The sequence below is a fragment of the Canis lupus genome, chromosome 1 (genome assembly GCF_003254725.2).
Source record: "Canis lupus dingo isolate Sandy chromosome 1, ASM325472v2, whole genome shotgun sequence".
Classification (NCBI taxonomy): domain Eukaryota; kingdom Metazoa; phylum Chordata; class Mammalia; order Carnivora; family Canidae; genus Canis; species Canis lupus.
In genome coordinates this window covers 13,279,717-13,298,936 of record NC_064243.1, presented here as the reverse complement: position 1 = coordinate 13,298,936, position 19,220 = coordinate 13,279,717, and the positions used below count along the sequence as shown (strand labels likewise).

At 39.2% G+C, this 19,220-nt stretch overlaps 1 protein-coding gene across 14 annotated transcripts in view; it reads left to right on the top strand.

The window, feature by feature from the left end:
• SERPINB11 (serpin family B member 11) overlaps positions 1-19,220 on the top strand; it is a 92,235-nt gene that overhangs the window by 46,484 nt on the left and 26,531 nt on the right. For 13 of the 14 annotated variants that reach the window (XR_007411870.1, XR_007411866.1, XR_007411868.1 and 10 more), the window contains 4 exons: positions 12,314-12,498; positions 13,918-13,977; positions 15,161-15,289; positions 17,842-17,959. Coding sequence is in view for 1 of the 14 variants with exons in the window: in XM_025422077.3 (XP_025277862.1) it covers positions 12,314-12,498; positions 13,918-13,977; positions 15,161-15,289; positions 17,842-17,959 (492 nt within the window). In the remaining 13 variants the exon portion in view is untranslated. The remainder of the gene's footprint in view (positions 1-12,313; positions 12,499-13,917; positions 13,978-15,160; positions 15,290-17,841; positions 17,960-19,220) is intronic. The other variant, XR_007411871.1, reaches the window with a different exon arrangement.

The window sequence follows — 19,220 nt, the reverse complement described above, 5'->3', positions numbered from 1 at the left end:
GTGAAATCACAGGATATTTGTCTTTCTCTGACTGACATTTTGCTTAGCATGATACCCTCTAGCTGCATCCACATTGTTGCAAATTTAAGAAACAGAGCAAAGGAACATAAGGGGGAGAAACAGGCAAACTGAGAAATAGACTCAACTATAGAGAACAAACTGACGGTCACAGGGTGTGGGGGTAGGGAAATGGGTTAAACAGGTGATGAGGATGCAGGAGGGCACTTGAGATGAGCACCGTATGGTGTGAAATGGAAATGTTGAATCACTAAGTTCTATACCTGAATATTACATTGTATGTTAACTAACTGGAATTTACATAAAAACTTGGAAGAAGAAAAAAGAAAAAAGCTTGACCTGAATCTCACACAAAAATTAACTCAAAATTAACTTTTAAATGTAAATGTAAAAATTACAAAACCGTTAAGAAAAAAATTGAACATATTTGGGATCTAGGGCTAGATAAAGAATTCAGACTTGACAACAAAAGCGTGTTCAATTAAAAAAATCAATAAATTGGATTCATGAAACTAAAAACTTTCACTCTGTGAAAGAAGATGAAAAATCAAGGTATCTAACAAAGTGCTAGTTTCTAGAATATATGAAGGCCTCTCAAAGCTCAGTTTTAAAAACCAATCCCGTTAGAAAAGGGCAAAGACTTGAAGAGACATTTCAAGGAAGAGCATAGTTAGATAGCAAATAAGCACATGAAAAGAAGTTCCATATCATTAACTGTTAGGGAAATGCAAACTGAAGCTACAGTTAGGTACCACTACACATTTGTTGGAACACCTAAAATAAGAAATAGCACTGGTGAGGATGTGGAGAGCTAGCTCACTTATACAGGCCGGTGGAATGCTAAATGGTATGGCCACTCTTGAAAAACAGTTTGGCAGTTTCTAACACACACATACACATGAAACCCCCTAAACTAACCATGAAATTGTGACCCTCAAATTAGGCACTAACCCAGGGAGATTAAAGACTTACATTCACATGAAAACTTGTCTGTAAATATTTACGGCAGCTGTTATTTGTAATATCTACAGACTGTAAACAGCCCAGATGTCCTCCTACCAGCGAATGGCTAAACATACTGTGGTATATCTATGCCATGGGAATTACTCAGAACTGGAAAGGAACAAACTATTGAGAAAGGCAACAATATGGCTCGGGCTCCAGAGTATTACTCTGATTGAAAAAAAAAGGCAATCCCAAAAGCCTACATACTGCAGAATTCCATTTCTATGACATTATTGAAATGATAAAACAGATAATGGAGGGAACCCTGAGTGGCACAGCAGTTTAGCGCCTGCCTTTGGCCCGGGGCGTGATCCTGGAGACCCGGGATCGAATCCCACGTCGGGCTCCCAGTGCATGGAGCCTGCTTCTCCCTCTGCCTGTGTCTCTGCCTCTCTCTCTCTCTCTGTGTGACTATCATAAATAAATAAAAATTAAAAAAAAAAACAGATAATGGAGAACAGACTAGTGCTTACCAGGGCCTAAGGATGAGGCTAAGGTAGAAGGAGTATAGTTTTAAAAGGGCAACATGAGGAATTCCTGTGGTGGAAATGTTCTGTATCTTGACTTTATTAATGTCAGTATGCTGCTGTGACATACTAAGTAGTACCAAGGTGCTATCATTGAGAGAAACTGGGTACAGTATACAGGGGAACTCTCTATATTATTTCTTAGCAACCACTGTGTGAGCGAGCCTACAATTATTTCAAAACGCAAAGTTTAATTTAAAACAGGGCACTATTTTTAGTGTATAATTTACACATAGTGAAGTGTTCAAAGCAGTCAATTTTAATCAGTTCTGACTACTGCGTGCACTCAGGTGCATGTCCCTTTCCAGTTAACCCTGCCCCAAGAGGAACAATCACTGTTGTGGTTTTGATTTTTCTTACTCTCTGTGCTTACCATATGCACTTACCATACGCCTGTGTTGTTTTTTTTGTTCCCTTGGTCTGGTTTCTTTCACTTGGCATAATGCTTTTCAGATTGACCCAGCGTTACTGTATGTCTTGGTAAATTGTTTCTTTTTAATGCTTTGTCGTGTTCTAGTGTACAGATTTGTTGACCTTGTAGTGTTTAGCCCTTATATTTAAAGGTACTGTCAACATTCTTGTAAAAGGTTTGTGGTGGAAACATGTTTTCATGTCCCTTGAATTAATACTCGGAGGAGAAGTTGTTAGATCATAGGATAGATGCAAGTTTCACTTTTCAAGAATCTGGACCCTTTCCCCAAGTGACCATACCATTTCATACCCAACCAGCCCTATAGGAGAGTTCTGATTGCTCCACGTCTTTTTCAGCATTCGGCATAGGCAGTCTTTCTTATGCACTCATTCTAGTGGGTATGAAATGATACGTCTTTGTGCTTTAATTTGCATTTCTCTGATGACTAATGATATTGAACACTTTGTTCTGTGGTTCTTGGCCACTCATACACATTCTTCAACGAAATGTTCAAAAAGCACTCTTCTTTTAAAAGAGTTGCTTTATGTCAGGAAATATTGGCCATTTATTTCTCTTTAGCTTTTTTTGTTTGTAGGTGTTTGTGTGTTTTATATACATACACTTTTTCAGGTGTATGCATTGTGAATATTTTCCCCCAATCTAGGACTTGCTGAGTTTCTCACTAGGGTCTTGTGATGAGACTTACAAGAGTTTTTACACCAATTTTTTTCTTAGTTTATGTTTCAAGTAGTGAATTCTTCTTGACTTACCTGAGGAAATATTGCAAGCATATAGATGAAAGTATGGAGGCCTATCCAGAGATGAAGGATCCATCTTTCTAGTACTTAAAGTTGCCTTTTATAGTTGAAAGGCTCTTTCTGTGTCTACTAGAAAATAAAACAATAGCATTGTTGATTATTTTTCTTGGGTCTAGGCCTCATGCTCTTTCCATTTTGTTGCAACTAGGTCTTTGTCAAGAGCTAGGAAAGTGCCCTAGGTGTTGTTTTCACAACTCTTGGTTTTCACATGACATGCCTTCTTTTTTTTGAAAGAGCTGCTTTATGTCCTGGAAAGTAAGAGTTCTAGTTTCATTGAAAAAGTCATGGTTTTTTGAAATGTCCTGTCAGAAACTGAAACTTTTGGAAAAAAAAAAAAGAGAGAGATTGGTTGGATGATTACATTCCAAGGATTCAGGAAGCCTTAGAGTGGGAACTTACAAACCACAGCAAAATAGAATATCTGTTAGATATTACCTGTTAGAATATCAGTCTCATTTTATATTGCAAATCATGTGTGGTTCCAGCCTCACTGGGAGTCAGTGAGAAAGTCTTTTATGTCTTCTTGATCCACTTTTCCAGACCTTCATGTCTTGCCCCGTCTCAGTCTGAAACATACCCCTTTCCTCTCCACACAATAAAAAGATGAGAGGTTTAGTTTAACAAATGGTTATTGAATACTTACCAAATTTCAGGCATTTAGCAAAACACATGGTCTCTGTCCATAAGGAATTAACAAAACTTTTACATGCAAATTTATTTAAACATGTATTCATCCTTTTTTGCTGTACTCTTATGTTTGGGAAGGAGCATCCCTCATTTTGTGTAGTTGATTCTTCTACCTGCATTGCATCTTGCCACCTTATATCTCCTTCGGTAGCTTTTTTAATCAACTTTGCTTATCAACTTTTCTGTCCTTTCTTTAACAATAACCACTTGTCTATTTTTTTCCTGTATTCAATACATACATTTAGTATCCAAATCTGCATCAGGCTGCCTTGTGGACCTTAATTCTGTGTCTAGTTCAAGTAAATGTCAATATATATATAAATATGTAGTCAATATATATATGTCATATATATATGCCATATATATATGCCATATATATGTCAAATGTATATATATATATACACACACACACACACACACACATTTGAGCACTTTACATGCTCAATTCCACAGCAAGTAAAGTGGCTCACAACAGGTGTCCAACACATCTAACCCATGACTTGCCCGTGGGCGGGTTTCAGAGAGAAGCTGCCAGGCTCCTCATGTGAGGAGTATATATATATACACACATATATATATATATATACACACACAGGTAAATACAGACAAAATACAGAAACCCAGTTAAATTTGAATTTCAGACAATGCTTTCTTTACTGGAAATATATTCTATACATAGTATAAATTTGTTCCATATACTTGAGATATACTGTAAAATTATTCATATAACTAGGAACCCTGTATTTTTACTTGCTAAATTTGGCTACCTTACAAAGTGGTATGAAAAAATGCAAATGAAAATTCCAGAAGTCAACATTCTCTATCCCTTTCTATCTCCCACATAGAGCAGGTGCTTCCAAAGTCCTCCACACCCTCTCTTCTATGCTAAGCTCCCAAGAACAATGAACTCAGTCTAAACAGGATCTACTTTGTCCAGTTCCTTTCTTTTTTTTCCATCCCAGCAGAGCCTCTCAATTCCACCATAAATCTCTTGCTTCTTTGTTGTATCATATTCACCCTTCACTTGTTATCTCCGCTGAAACCAAAGAGCTGGTCCTGGCTCCACTGCTCTTGTGACTGCTCTTGTGACCTCCTTCCTCTGGGAAGGTTGTACTTATCATTCATTGTTTTTTCCCTGGTTACAGTAGGCTAAAGTTGCAGGTAAAAAGTTCTGCAGCTTTGCTTCCTCTAGCATTCTATGTCACAACTTCTCTTCAAGCGTGTGTTCTTTTCTAATAGGTTCTGCAATGTATTGCAGCCTAGATTCTTCCCTGGGAACACCATTAAAGCAACTTCTGTTAAGATTCTTATGCCCTCTTGGTTGCCTCTAGGTTAGTTCTTGAAATTTTCCTATAACTTCTGATAGAGGCCATCATCAGTATGGCCTGCCCATGGTGAGGGAAATCCAGCATGTACTCTGTTCTCCAGCCCATGCTAATATCCTAGGCTATGAGATCCAATAAAGAGCACTCTTACCTCACCTCAGTCCTGAAAAATAGTGAGAGAAAGTTGAAGAACTCAGGCAGATGGAGGACACAATATTTATTACAGGTCAGGATATGTTGAATGACAGGATTAGGTATGAGCCAGCAGTAGATTTTAATTCTAGTCTGCAGAATTAGACAGACATACAACCTAGTCATAGAAATTACTGGACCCTCAATGTGGGGCACTGCACCAGGAGGAACCTTGGGAAGAGGAAAGGACCAGAGTGTGCTCTTCTCTTGGATAGCTAGCACTCACGTTGAGGAGCCTGGCAGCTTCTCTCCAAAACCCGCCCACGGGCAATGTCATGGGTTAGATGTGTTGGACACCTGTTTAAGTGCTATCCCACTTTCTAATCTAGGGGCTAGTAAGGCTGTCAGTTCTGCACAGGCTTGAATACCTTTGTACATTGCAGCCTGATACCTCTGCTTACCTCTTGCTTCTATCTCCAGGGCTTTTCTGATGCTTTGGTGTGGAATACGCATGCTTGACATGTGTACAAGTTCAACCTGCATTAACAGCCATGAGGTCACCTTTGATCAATGGGGATGAAAGCTGGTAGATAAATGATTCCCTCCTTTATCCTCTACGTGGACAGTTCTGAGATACATTTTAGAAGGTCCACAGGATCAGGTACCAGTGGTCAACTTACAACAACCCTTATATAAGCTTTCCCTCTTTTCCTGTACCACTGCTTTCTGTTCTATTCCCTGAGATCATTGCCTGCATTAATTCCAGACATGCAAGACTTTGTCTAAGGCTCTGTTTTCCGAGAATCCAGGCTGAGACACTAGGGAAGGAGGAGTGGGTGAGAGAGTAAAGGGAGGCAAAGAGTATTATGTGAATGGATGGCCTTCTACGGGGGAGGAAAAATCAAATGGAGTACAATAACTTCTTCTTTAGTGGGGAAAATAACAGGCCTTCCATCTAAGGATGAAAAAGATCTTCTTTGATCACTTCAATTCTTAGATAGCAAGAAAGCTAAGAAAATAAGTCTTTTTCTTACTAGATCTGAAAGGAGATAAAAATGAGCCGAAGAGGTGGAGTATGGGCCCTAACCATGGATATGAGGCTTTCAAGAGATGGAAACCACCAGTCAGAATGGGCTTACATAAAAAAACACTTGGCTCTGAGAAAAAAAAAAAAAGCTGGAAAGATTTAGGACTCTTTTTAGCTCTGTGTGATTAGTTGTATATAATTATTTTTATGAGAATCTTATAGGCATAGTGGATATTAAGGCTGTAATTTTTTAATTTTTTATTTAAATATCATTTGCCAATGTATAATATAACACCTGGTGCTCACCTAATCATGAACCCTCCTTAATGCCTGTCACTCAGTTACCCTATCCCATCACCCACATCCCCTTCTGCAGCTCTGTTTGTTTCCCAAAGTTAGGTGTCTCTTATAGTTTGTCTTTCTCTCTAATTTTTCATAGGGCTGTAATTTTAAACCTACTTCCTCTGGTTCTGTGTCTTTTATAATAGTTTTGAGTTTGTTTTTTTTATTAAAGTTTTTAGTTTTTAAATGATCTCTACACCCAACATGGGACTTGAACTCACAGCCTTGAGATCAAGAGTCTTGTGCTCTTCCAACTGCACCAGCCCAGGCATCCCTAGAATGGTTGAGTTGGACTAAAGGAGAACTTATTGCATACCTAGGATGTGCAAAAAAATCACTGGCCATAAAGGATTTTCTGTTGTCATAAATATAGTGCAATCTGGCATCATAGTAAGTTTGGGCAATGGTGTCCTCCTGAGGAGGCTGGGCTGTGTATTACATGGGTAAGAATAGCCTCTGGGAAGCTAGGCTTGTCTCATAGTGCTGATTCTGGCTACTGCACAGACCAAACAATTTTTGTCTTCAGCTTTGATCTCTACCCCTAATCTATAATCTTTCTTGCATGGGGCTGAATCATACCTCTGAACTCACTTTAGGTAAGGATGGCTTGTTGCTCTTACCAAGCTTTTAAACTGAAACCACAGAATAAATTCTGCTTGAGCTCACTGTTAAGTCCTTTTTATGGGATAGGAATTACCTGCCAGGAGAAGCTCCACACAAAAACATATACTCCATGCAGGAGAGCTCGGGAAATCTTGGGATGATTGGGCTTCAGGCAAGGAAGCATCCATCATGGCTAGAATCTTTCTGTCACTGCTGGGATCTTTCTTTTTGAATAACTGTGTACCATGCATACTGAAATAGAAATCTTTGGAATTTTGAATGTGTCACTACCAACTTGAACGTGCCCCAGTTATTCTTTTTAGAAAGAGAGCTTATTTTCTTAAATAGAGATTAGACTGGCAGATGTTTCCTCATTAGCAAGGCATAAGGAGGTTAAGAACTAGGCACTCCAGAAAGCACTGGCCATTCTGGGAGTCTCCTGGATGCACAGTGGCAGGCTCTGGGTAGCCTTTAGAGGGACTTCCTTCTCAGGGCTGTCCTTTCTGCCAGGCGGATGTAGAGCTGAATCACTAAGGACACAATGGAAAGGGAGGGGCAAAAAGTGAAGGCTTTAAATTTCCTCTCCAGGGACACAGCTCCCATCTCACCTGCCAGATTGTCCACTTCACCCTGGAAAGCAACAAAGGTAAAAAGAAGTATTTCTGTACTTCGTTATTTCAGCTGTGCTTATTGTCTGAGAGGAGCAAGATAAGAGCAGTAGAATATGGGAGTTGGACAGGTGTGTAATGAGCTAAATGAGGGTGAAGATTATTCTTTGAGTGTGACTTTTGCTGATCTCTCGATGAATACATGCTTGTTAATACATTCACAGTGAGGATATACATTTTTAAAATCCTTGAGGCAGGCTGACTTAATTTCAAACCTCTGATTGGTTTAGCAAAATAGATCTCTGTTGATATTTTCTCCTTACTAATAAACTTATTCAGAACAGAGTTACACATGGTTCTGGTCTCTGCAGGATGAGCCTTTTCTTAGTTCCCTAGAAGATCTGAACTGCACTGGAGTGGCCTATGAATGACCTGACGTTGTTGGGAAGAATGCCTACTGTGTTCTGTCCTCTCACAGAACTTTAGTGACGGTATCCCCTTTAAGACATGTTTCTTCCTCACATTTCCTGACTGCTTTCTTTTTTCCAGAAATCCTTCTTAAACTAGAAGGGCTGCAGCCTTGGACATCCTTTTCCTATTTTTCTCCCATGACAGCTTCCAGATGGCATATTCCTTTTGCTTAGGAGGGATTTTTCTCCATCTAAAAATAGACAGGAAGGTGCACTAAAATTTTTTCTGCAATTCCTTCCTTCTCTGGAAGCTCACTTCAAAGTCCTTCTACTCCTGGGGGCACTTCAGCTTCCTCTCACTTCCTAGGTGGGGCTTTCTCTGGGGTCTGTGCACCTGCAGTAGGATTCTGAGTGTCTTGGGACTTCTGTCTTCATGGGATCCTCTTTTCTGAAACTGCATAATATTAATTAGAGTAGAAATTGTAAAATATTTATACTGCTGATTTCTCTAATACACATCCATTGTTGGGTGATTGTGCAAGACATGGATGATTTCACGGGTAGGTTTTCCCTGCCCTCAAGGAGCGCTAAGTCTAGGGAGGAAGATTAACATATTCAGTGAATAAGAATCTGTAAATTCATCCACATATTTGTGTCTCAGTGTCTCACAGAGACAACTACTCAGATGTAGAGGAAATGGTCAATTAAGGTTGCTGCATAAAATCCGTTGAACACCAGAATAACATGGACACTCTTGTGCTAACAGCCAGAGGGGTGGAATTTTGGAAAGTGAATGATGAAAGTAGGGCTCTGAAGAGCTAAGTTAATGATAGTGAAAACTCTGTCTTGCAAATAACCGTGCCAAATACCAAAGTTCATGCTTTAATTCTAAGTATATATTCCCAATAATTTTTGAGAAAAATCTAAACCGAAAGCTTTTCTTCTTGGTTCTGTGAATTAAATGCGTGAAGAGCTAGATATTATTGTGAAGTGAGAAATAATACTATATTTAATAACCATTAATTATCAGAATAAGCCTATTAATGCCTTGTATCTTGAACAAAATTTCTTAATTTTTCTAATAAGATGCTATTCTTATAGGGATAATAATGGTAATGCCATAAAAATAAAGCCATTTTACCTCAAATAAAAGCTTATCTGAGTAGAATCCAGTGGCAAGTGGGGAGATCATGGGTTTCAGAACAGATGGACCTGTGTTCGAATCATGGCTCCACCACTTACGATATGTGAATTCCCAAACCCTCACTGCTATCTCTGGAAAACTTGGGTAATATGACCCATCCTGTAGGACTTAAACTCTGAATAATGTATGCAGTGCTTGGCACATACACGAACCCTGTGATTCAGTCATTTCCTTTACAGAGAAATCTCACACAGGTGTGTAAGGGTGTGTGTGTGTGTGCGTGTGAGGATGCTTATCATAGCTCTGTTGCTGATGGTGTGTAGGAGGAGGCCATATGGGTGTCTGTCACTGGGGAATGGTTAGGGAAAAAGTGAAGGCATGAAAACACAGTTCTTACAAGTAACAGATAATGTTTCCCGAGTAACATGGATGAGTCTTAAAAATGTAGTACTCAGTGAAAAAAAATTCAATGTAAGCTCATTTATGAAAATGAAAAATGCATAAAATAAGGAAACAAATATTTTTAAGGACTCATGTAAATAAAAGAATACACTTTAAACAAATTGTAAGTGTTGTGTATGGGAGTGGAAGAGAAAGGAAATGAATTGGGTTGAAGTCAATAAGCAAAGAAGAGAATTGTGGCCCAGTGATCACTGTGCCAAGAACTGAGGGTGTGGTTACTCAGTCCTCCATGCTTATGGTTAAAAAACAGAAAAGAAACAAACATTAATATAAAAGTGCAGTGCTCACATAGGTGGTCAGTATATTTCACATTCTTTTCCTAGGTGCCCCCAAAACTGTAGGGCTACTGGAACTCTGACATGCAGGCAGGCTTTTTATAATGACAATGTGACATAGTTTTAAAAAGAATAAATTTACATTTACTTATAAGTCTGAAGTCTGAAATTGCATTCTAGAACCTGACTCCATTAGCTAACTCCATTAGAATCAGCATGAAGAGCGTATGGCTTGGACATGCTTTATTATTGGATCAAAATTGAAACCATTATTAAAATAACTAAATAAAGAGCTTTCAAGGATATTGTTATTATTAGAGCTGTTACAGAGAGCTGTATTAAATTAAAATTAACTTGAAGAACAGTGTCCTCTTAAAGGCACATGTTAGTATTCTCATTAAATAAAATCAGCAAAACCTTTGTATTATACCTTTAAAAAAACTGTCAGAGAGAAAAGAAAAATACAGTCCAGGCTTGTTATAATATAACTCTTAGGCTCTATTATATTATGCTGGGTGGTCTGATGATTGAAATAGGTAGCATCTAGTCCTTAATGATTATTTTAGGACAACCAGTTTCAATTACAGGGATGTGTCATCACCATTTTTGCCATATAAATTTGGTAGGTCATTATTTTGAAAGTTCACAAGTAACACGTTTCCTTTCAGTCTCTTGTTGCCTGAGAAATGCTGAGCTGTGCACTCTCCTCCCCACCCCAGATCTGAGGCCTTCCTTCACCCTAGGCTTGGCTTTGTTTGGCTCTGAAGGCACAAAGCACTGTGTTTTAGTGAGAGGTGTGACACTAATGCCTAAATCAGTAACCAACAGAGTCACACCCCAGAGAACACACTTCCAGCAAGCTCAGATCAGATATGTCCTGGCTGAAAACAAGGCAAGTTAGTAACTGAAATAAATATTCCCCAGGCAGAGATAATAGACTGGCCGTCTGTCATAATAGCCTGGAGAATATAGGTCTAGACTTGGATTCTACAAGAGTGCACAGCTGTAATCTAGAAGACGAGAGGAAGAAGAATGAAGTACTTCAGATTGCTGGGGGCACTAAATGAGGGAAAAGATGTAGCTGTGCTAGAAATGTGTGAATGTGAGGTAGGTAGATAATCTACCTACCAAACAAGGGTGTATAAAGAAATCCCTAAAGTAAGTTAGGATGCCTTTAGGTGCAAGTAACAAAAGACTCAACCAAAGTGAGTTAAAATATAAGGAAACCTCCTCTTACATGACAAGAAATCCCAAGGTAGGACAGATTTGGGGTAGGTTAATCTGTCTACTAAGCTGTGTGTCAACAAAGACTCTGGTTCTGTCCACCTTTCCTCTCTGACATCTGACTTAGCCTCTTAGGCTGGCACATCACACATGGTCACACAATAGCTGTTGTGATAGTAGTCACGTGAAGACACAACAACCCTGAGAGGAAGAAGAGGGCTGGCCTGAGAGTCTTTTATCAAAGGAAGGCCTCTTCTAGAAGTCCTGCAGTGACTTTTTGTAGTTACTGGCAAAAATCATGGCACCTTCCAATCCTTAAAATTCTACTTATTTCCCCAAAACTTGATTGAGGAATAATTGACAAATATATATTCAAAGGGTACAATGTGATGATATCATACACATAAACATTGTGGAATGTTTCCCAAGATCATATCCATCACCCCATATAGTTAACTTTGTGTGTGTGTGTGTGTGTGTGTGTGAGAGAGAGAGAGAGAGAGAGATAATGCTTAAGAGCTACTCTCAGCAACTTTGAACTGTACATCATTTCCATATTTTTAACTTCAGTCACCATGCTGTACATTAGATCCTCAGAACTTATAACTTAAAATCTGTACCTAATTAGTCACTCATAAGGGATAGACAATTACCTCAATTGACTTAAGCCAATCAAGGCTTGCTCCTGGGGCCGGGGGAGCATGAAACCTTCTCTGAAGTACATGCCTAAGTGAAAGCTGCTTCATGAGATCTGTGTCGTCTTAGCACAGAAGGGAAGGGAAGGGAAGGGCTGAACAGCAGGCAATCAATTTTTTACTGTGCCATCTGGGGAGAATTTGAAGGTATCCGCAAAGAGAAAAGTGTTCTCCTGTGAGGCCATGAAGATGGGCAGCCTAGTGGGGCAGCATCTCATTTGGCTGAACTTGTGTAGCTCAAGAATTTTTCTATACAAATTCCAGGACAAGGGAGGTCTAACAGCATAGACAGTGAGTGCACAAAGACCCGATTCCTTCTCATTGTTCACTGCAGAACAATGTTAAATGTACACAAATGGCACTGAGACAGCTTTGAATTACAGGTCGAAAGGAATAAGATCTTCCATTCATTAGAATCTGCAACTACTGTGAATTCCCACCTCCAGCATTTACAGATCTCTCAAAAACTATGAATATGTAATTTTTCATGAAACAGTGTGCCCAGACTCTCATATTCATGAAATGTAGTAACTGAACTCTGTAGATTATCTGTACTTCCAAGTGATATTCTGAGATCTTTCCCCCCCATCTGTTCTCAGGTAGTGTTGGGCATAAAATGGATACTCTCAGCACAGCAAACACTGAATTTTGCCTTGATGTGTTCAAAGAACTGAACAGTAACAACGTAGGAGATAACATCTTCTTTTCACCACTGAGCCTGCTCTATGCTCTAAGTATGGTCCTCCTTGGTGCCAGAGGAAACAGTGCAGAGCAGATGGAAAAGGTATGGAACACAGTGAAGATTTCCTCATGGCCTAGAGGTCATCCATGCACCCCTCTGGGTCAGCCAAATAGTCACATCTCTAGAAATTCTTCCATCTTGTGAAAGAAGAAACATCTGGGAAAATCATATTTCTTAAAAATGAATAATGGCATAAATAATGTAATAATTATAATACAAATATCCTAATACATGCAACACAGTCTATTCCTTGCCATCAGTGCTCTCACACCTACATTTCTGCAGTGTACGTTAGAGTTCATTTTTCCAGTGATTTAAATATTACAGAGAACACGTGTGGTACTATTCTTGTCCTCTGGAATTGTAAACTGCACTAAAACTTAATGGGGACGCCTGAGTGGCTCAGCGGTTGAGCGCCTGCCTTTGGCTCAGGGGGTGATCCCGGATTCCCGGGTTTGAGGCCATGAAGATGGGCAGCCCCGCATAGGGCTCTTTGCATGGAGCCTGCTTCTCCCTCTGCCTGTGTCTCTGCCTCTCTCTCTCTGTGTCTGTCATGAATAAATAAATAAAATCTTAAAAAAAAACCCAAAACAACAAAAAACTTAATGATACTTGAAAAGCCCTCAAGTTTTAAAAATTATTCATCAGTACATTTGAAGTTCCTAAGAGTCCTGTGTGGCAGGTAGGGGTCGTTATCCCCATTTTACAGATGGGGAAACAGAGAGACTAGGAGAAAAGGGGTAAGTTTTCAGGTCACACAGGCAGATGTATAGTGATTGTTCCATTATATGTATTTTTTATAATAAATTTATTTTTTATTGGTGTTCAACCCAGTGCTCATCCCGTCAAGTGCCCCCCTCAGTGCCCGTCACCCATTCACCCCCACCCCCCGCCCTCCTCCCCTTCCACCACCCCTAGTTCGTTTCCCAGAGCTAGGAGTCGTATTTTTAATTGCTGTGGAAAGTTAGATGAATATCGCTTCACAGCCCTAGGATACTTACATATCGTACTGTCATTTGCCCTTTATTTCTTTACTCCATATTTTAATGCACTTTCATGATTTTCTTTCTCTCAAAATAGGTATTATATAGGGACACCATGTAACGTTTTACATGACCCTGGATGGGCACTGTCCTAGTGAGCGGCCTGAGGATGGTAGGAGGGAGCAGAAGAGCCTGGGATAAGAGCTCTGTCCCTGGAGATTGACAGAGGGTGGTCGAGGAATATCTCTCTTGTGCTCAGTTTCTCTAGCATGAAACAAGGATAATAGTATCCACTTGTAAAGCTGTTGAGAGTTCAGTAAGATACATGAAGGCTTAGTTCAGTACTTAGAATATGACATCACTAAATGTTAGCTGTTGTTGGTCTTTATCTGAAATGGAAAAAGAGATGCTTGTAAATATTCACTTTTATAGACTCTGTTGCTTTTGATGCCAGTCAATCCCTCTTTTTCTTTCCTAGGTACTTCACTTTAGTCATATGACACAGTCACTAAAACCAGAGTTCAAGGACTCAGCTAAGGTATGATAATATCATTGCTGAGCTGTCAAATGTTCTAACAGAAGAGCACCAAGAAATTATAGTGCAGGGGTTAAGGAGCAGAGCCTCTCTTTAGTCCTTAAGGGAGCTAGCAGTGTCTCGCTTGGTCTACTCCTTTGGTCTTCCTGATAATCACTATGGCCTATAGAGTTAACAGTGATAATAATGATGGTAACAATGATCAAGTCCCCCAGATTTTATCATATGATTTATTATCATCCTTGCTCAAACTTGATGTTCTTTTATGGACTGTGCCATAAATCTCAATATGGGATTGAGTCTGCCAGCCTCATCAAAAAGTGGTAGATTTTTGTCAGTGGGAGCACTAAGAAAGGACCCTGATGTCTGCCTATAATTAGACCCCCAGGAAAATAGGGCCTGAGGCTGCTCAGCCCATGTTGCCTGGGAACATGGTCCCTGCTCTTTTCTAGTAAGAGAATTCCTTCTGACATGAAAATTACATAGAATTCGCACATGAAGACGGTTGTGTGTTTGATCATGATTGATTGAGAAAACACATAAGTGCATATAGGTTCACAGAATAGTTGCTTCACAGAACCCTGCTTGTTGTGAGGAAATGAAAGCTCGTAATTTGGGAAACTTTGCTTTAGGAAAGGCCTACCCCTATAATGTCCTTGAGTTCAGTTGCATCAAAACTGTAGGTCTAACAAAATTGCTCCCATGAGGGTCAGATGGGTGAGTGAAGTCAGGTCACTGAAATGCTGAAGTGTCTGGTTACATGGTTTCATAGGAAACTGAGACATTGAAAGTAGTGTGATAGAGAAGAGATGATTTGATAGGTACAGGGACAGCAATATAACTTGGATCATCATCCTGAAGACCCCACTGCGATCTCTTTATGAAAACTTGTGTTTCTGGACTAACCTATTTGGGCCAGCAAGCACTTGTGTGTTTTGCAATAGCTTACAGTTCTGCACACAATCTGTGGGAGTAAGGTCACAGAGTGTTGTTGAGATTAGTGTGCTAGAGGAAATCTAGAGAAGGAACATGCTTTAAATTCTCCTACTCCTTGTTTGTTAGTATTCTCTACTCTTTTATTCAGAGGCAATCACCTTGCTCTCTCCTTATGTTTTCACACTATAACCCTCTGATGGCAAGAAATCAAGCAACTTAATACTCCATTCTTTGTTTACTGATGCTTCAGTGCAGCCAAGCTGGAAGGATTCACTCAGAGTTTGGAGTCTTATTCTCTCAAATCAACCAGCCAGACTCTAACTATACCCTCAACATGGCCAACAGACTCTACGGGACAAAGGCAATGGTGTTCCATCAGGTATGTTCATATGGAATGCTGGCCCACAGCTCTCTTGGCATCCTCTAAATTCCAGACCAAAAAATAAGTGAAGAGTGAGAAGAGCTACATGAAATTCATCTTTAAGAGATTAAATTTGAGCTGATTTAGAGTTTCAGTGAAATGGTTTTGCCAAACTCCCATTTAAAGTTGTGAAATATCACATAAAATTTTTATTTCTGCAAAAACCACCGAAGTTGTCCAAGAAGCAAGGTCATGGATGAAGCACAAAACAAAGTAGTTAAGAATTCTCTTGTGGATTAGAAGAAAAATGAGTTACATCTCCTGTCCCTTTTTCAAAGGTCCTTGATGGCAGGGTACCAAGAATCAGTGGAGAGTGTACTGGACTGGGAGCCAAGAGATCTGAATTCTATTCCCTGTTAGACATATGACTTTGCACAGGTCACTTTTATGTTTAAAATGAGAGCATTAGACTTAAGTTCTTTCTAGCTTCCAAGATTCTTTTTTTTTTTTAGAAGTTTTTATTTATTTATTTAATTAATTAATTAATTTATTTATTTATTTTTAATATTCTTTTTTTTATTGGTGTTCAATTTACCAACATACAGAATAACCCCCAGTGCCCGTCACCCAATCACTCCCACCCCCCGCCCTCCTCCCCTTCTACCACCCCTAGTTCGTTTCCCAGAGTTAGCAGTCAACACTATAACATTTCCCAACAGTATTGTAATATACAGTTTTATTGAGTGCTTACTGTATGCTGTTCACTGTACTTAATGCATTACAGGTATTATCACATTAACTGTCACATATATATAAGTACAAAATTACCATTCTAGAGTCGTGAGGCAGATTCTGAAAAGTCCAATTGACAAAGGTTACAGAGATAATTAAATGGCAAAGCCTGAATCTGACCCTTGACCAAATCCATCATCCTGTTTTAATTGCTGTGTCATCCTGCTACGATTGAGGTGGAATGCTAGCTGGAGTGACATAATTTTTATTTGACCTGTTTTATTTACATCTGAGCTGAGGGGGAGCAGGATGGAGTCCTGAATGTCTAATGTTCTTCTCTGGTCTGGTAGCACATTCTGTGTCTTATAGTTGATTGTCAGAATTTTTGCAGCTTGGGGTAGCCCATCCCAAACTATAGGTATTTTGGAGGTATTTCCTTCTACTGTCCTAAAAGCATAGAGGGAATATTATATGCGGTACCTGCTGCTGAAGTGGTAGGGATGGATAGTCATGGTGCCTGAAATTAGAGCACTCCTCTCACCCCTCTGCCTCCCCAAAACAGTGATCTGGGTATAAATAACAGAGAAGTGTGGATTTGGAATAATGATCATATCTATTCCTGAAGCATGAAGCTCCTCATTAGTATCATGAGGATGTCATGATCTGTTGCATGCATGAAATATTATTATTCCAGGATTCTCTCTGGAAAAACTTTCATCTCATGGGCTAAGGGCAGTCACTTCAGCATGTTCCACCCACAGTTGGACCAGCTGAGGACAACAGGCTCCGAGTTTGCTGTTATCAAGCTTTCTTTTTATTCTATACTGGATTTAGGGCCAAGAGAACCCAGTTAAACAAATGGCAAGCCAAACTCCAGGCAGCCACTTTCATACCTGCCATAGTTCTAAGTCTTATATCATCCTAATCAGTTCATGGTGGAGCTCTGGGTCCTGCTGGACTATAGGAGGTATGTTCCCAAGGTCTCAAGAATGGAATGGCAGGTAGTTTCATTTGGGTCCATGTAAATTTGGCTGCTGCCTTGGCAGTGAGGCAGTGGAAAGTTGCCATATCTAGGAATTAAGGACCATGGCTGAATATCAGTGATAAGTCCAGAATATCATATGGGGGGGCGGGGGATTTGGGAACTTGGTTAAAAGGAGGGCTAGGCTTTAAAAAAAATTTTAAAAAGGAGGGCTAGGTTCTTTATACTAGATTTGCACACTAATTTTCTTTAGATGGTATAGGTGAATAAAATAGTTCTTTAAGATATTTTTGTTCACATTTTATATAAAGTTGAAAAAATGTCAATTACGTACAACAGAGAATATTATTATCATTTTATCTCTAGTGGCTTTTGGGGAGGTTGATACACACACACACACACACACACACACACACACACACACACACTGTGGGAAGACCTAACTCTCTGTTAGACCTCAAACAAGCAAAATGTAATCACTCTGATCCTTACTCAGGTAATCACTCTAGATCTCAGTTTTCCAGTCTAGAACATAGGGCAGTAACTCCCATTTGTCTGCTTCGAGAGGACAGAGTAGTGAGAGTGAACTGCCAGTTGCCATTTTGCTTTGAGCATTTTAGAATGAAGAATGCCAGTGATAAGATGGAAGAAGCAACCAGAATTTCTAAACATTCCTTTTGGAAAGCTTTATTTAAATCCATTTGTTTTATTATGAATAAGTACATATGGTTTCTGCTTCCTTCCAGACATATATACATGAGCTGCTTTTATCTCTGTTGTAGATTTTAGAACACAGAGAGCTGTAAGCTTTTGCTTCCCTTACACTATTTTTGTGTGATTATTCTTTCTTTTACAGCAATATTTAACTTGTTCTGAGAAACTGTATCAAGCTATGCCGCAAACTGTTGATTTTGAACAGTCTCCAGAAGAAACCCGGAAAACTATTAATGCTTGGGTTGAAAGTAAAACTAATGGTAAGAGTAAGTCCCACATGTGTCTCCCAACCTCATTCACACTGTTTTGATAAGCTCCCTGAGTCAGTGCTGACAAGGAAGCTGGGTGAAGTTCAGGACCCAACATAGGCAGGTCCAGGATGGAGGAAATGGGGGAGTATTTTGGAATATTAGTAAATGTCCTTTACAGTCATTTGTCCTGATTGGGAGCTAAGCCAAGTGACTTGGCAAGAATGAGAAGAATGCTCTTTCTACTTTATAGAAGTGTTGTACATTCTGCAATTAAATTTAATGAAATTTAAATCTACCTTTCACGATTTTAAAATAAACCTTCTAATTGTCAAATATTTCTTTAAAGCAGGTTAAATATTTAATTTTAAACATGTATTCACTTTATTATTTTAAAACATCTAGTTAAGATTTAAAGAAAAACAAATAGAATAATATAATGAATCTTTTCTGACCCCTCACTCAGCTGCAGGATTTTTTACCCAAAGCCAATCTTATAGCTATACCTCGCCCTTTGCCCACTACCTCTTCCAGGACAAATCCCAGGTACCATCTTTTTTTGTCAGGTTGTTTCCTCTCAAAAATATTAGTTATTTAAAAGAAAATGCCACCACACGATTATTACATAGAGAAAATTAAAAATAATCATTTAATATTAACAAATAGTGATTTTTTCTATTTCCCCAATTGTCTCTTCTGTTTGAATCAGGACCCAAATAATATTTATACTTTGCAGTTGGTCAGTATGTTTCTTACATCTTGATTTTTATTTTGTATTTTTTTAATTTTTAAAAAGATTTTATTTATTTGAGAGAGAGCACATGCAAATGAGAGAGAGAGAGAGAGAGCGCAAGGGGAAAGGAGGGACAGAGAGAGAATGAGAATAGACTCAATGAAGAACAGGAAACCTGATGTGGGGCTCGATCCCAGGACCCTGAGATCATGGCCTGAGCCCAAGGCAGATGCTTAACCAGTGGAACCACCCAGGACCCACATCTTGATTTTTAAAGTAAACTTTTTTTTATTGAAATACATGTACTTATGGAAAAGTTCATAATTGCTGTTCGATGAATTATCACAAAGCAGAAATTGTCACAAGAGTGAATGCCCTCAGGTAACCTTCCACCTCTACCAGGTCAGAGAAATAAAACATCGGTTACTGAGAAGGGCACACTCCAAGGCCATTTTTGTGTCTCCTCCCAGAAACTAACCCACCCTATTCCCAAACATTAAGACTTCTCTGACTTCTTTTATTATATATTAGTTCTGGCTA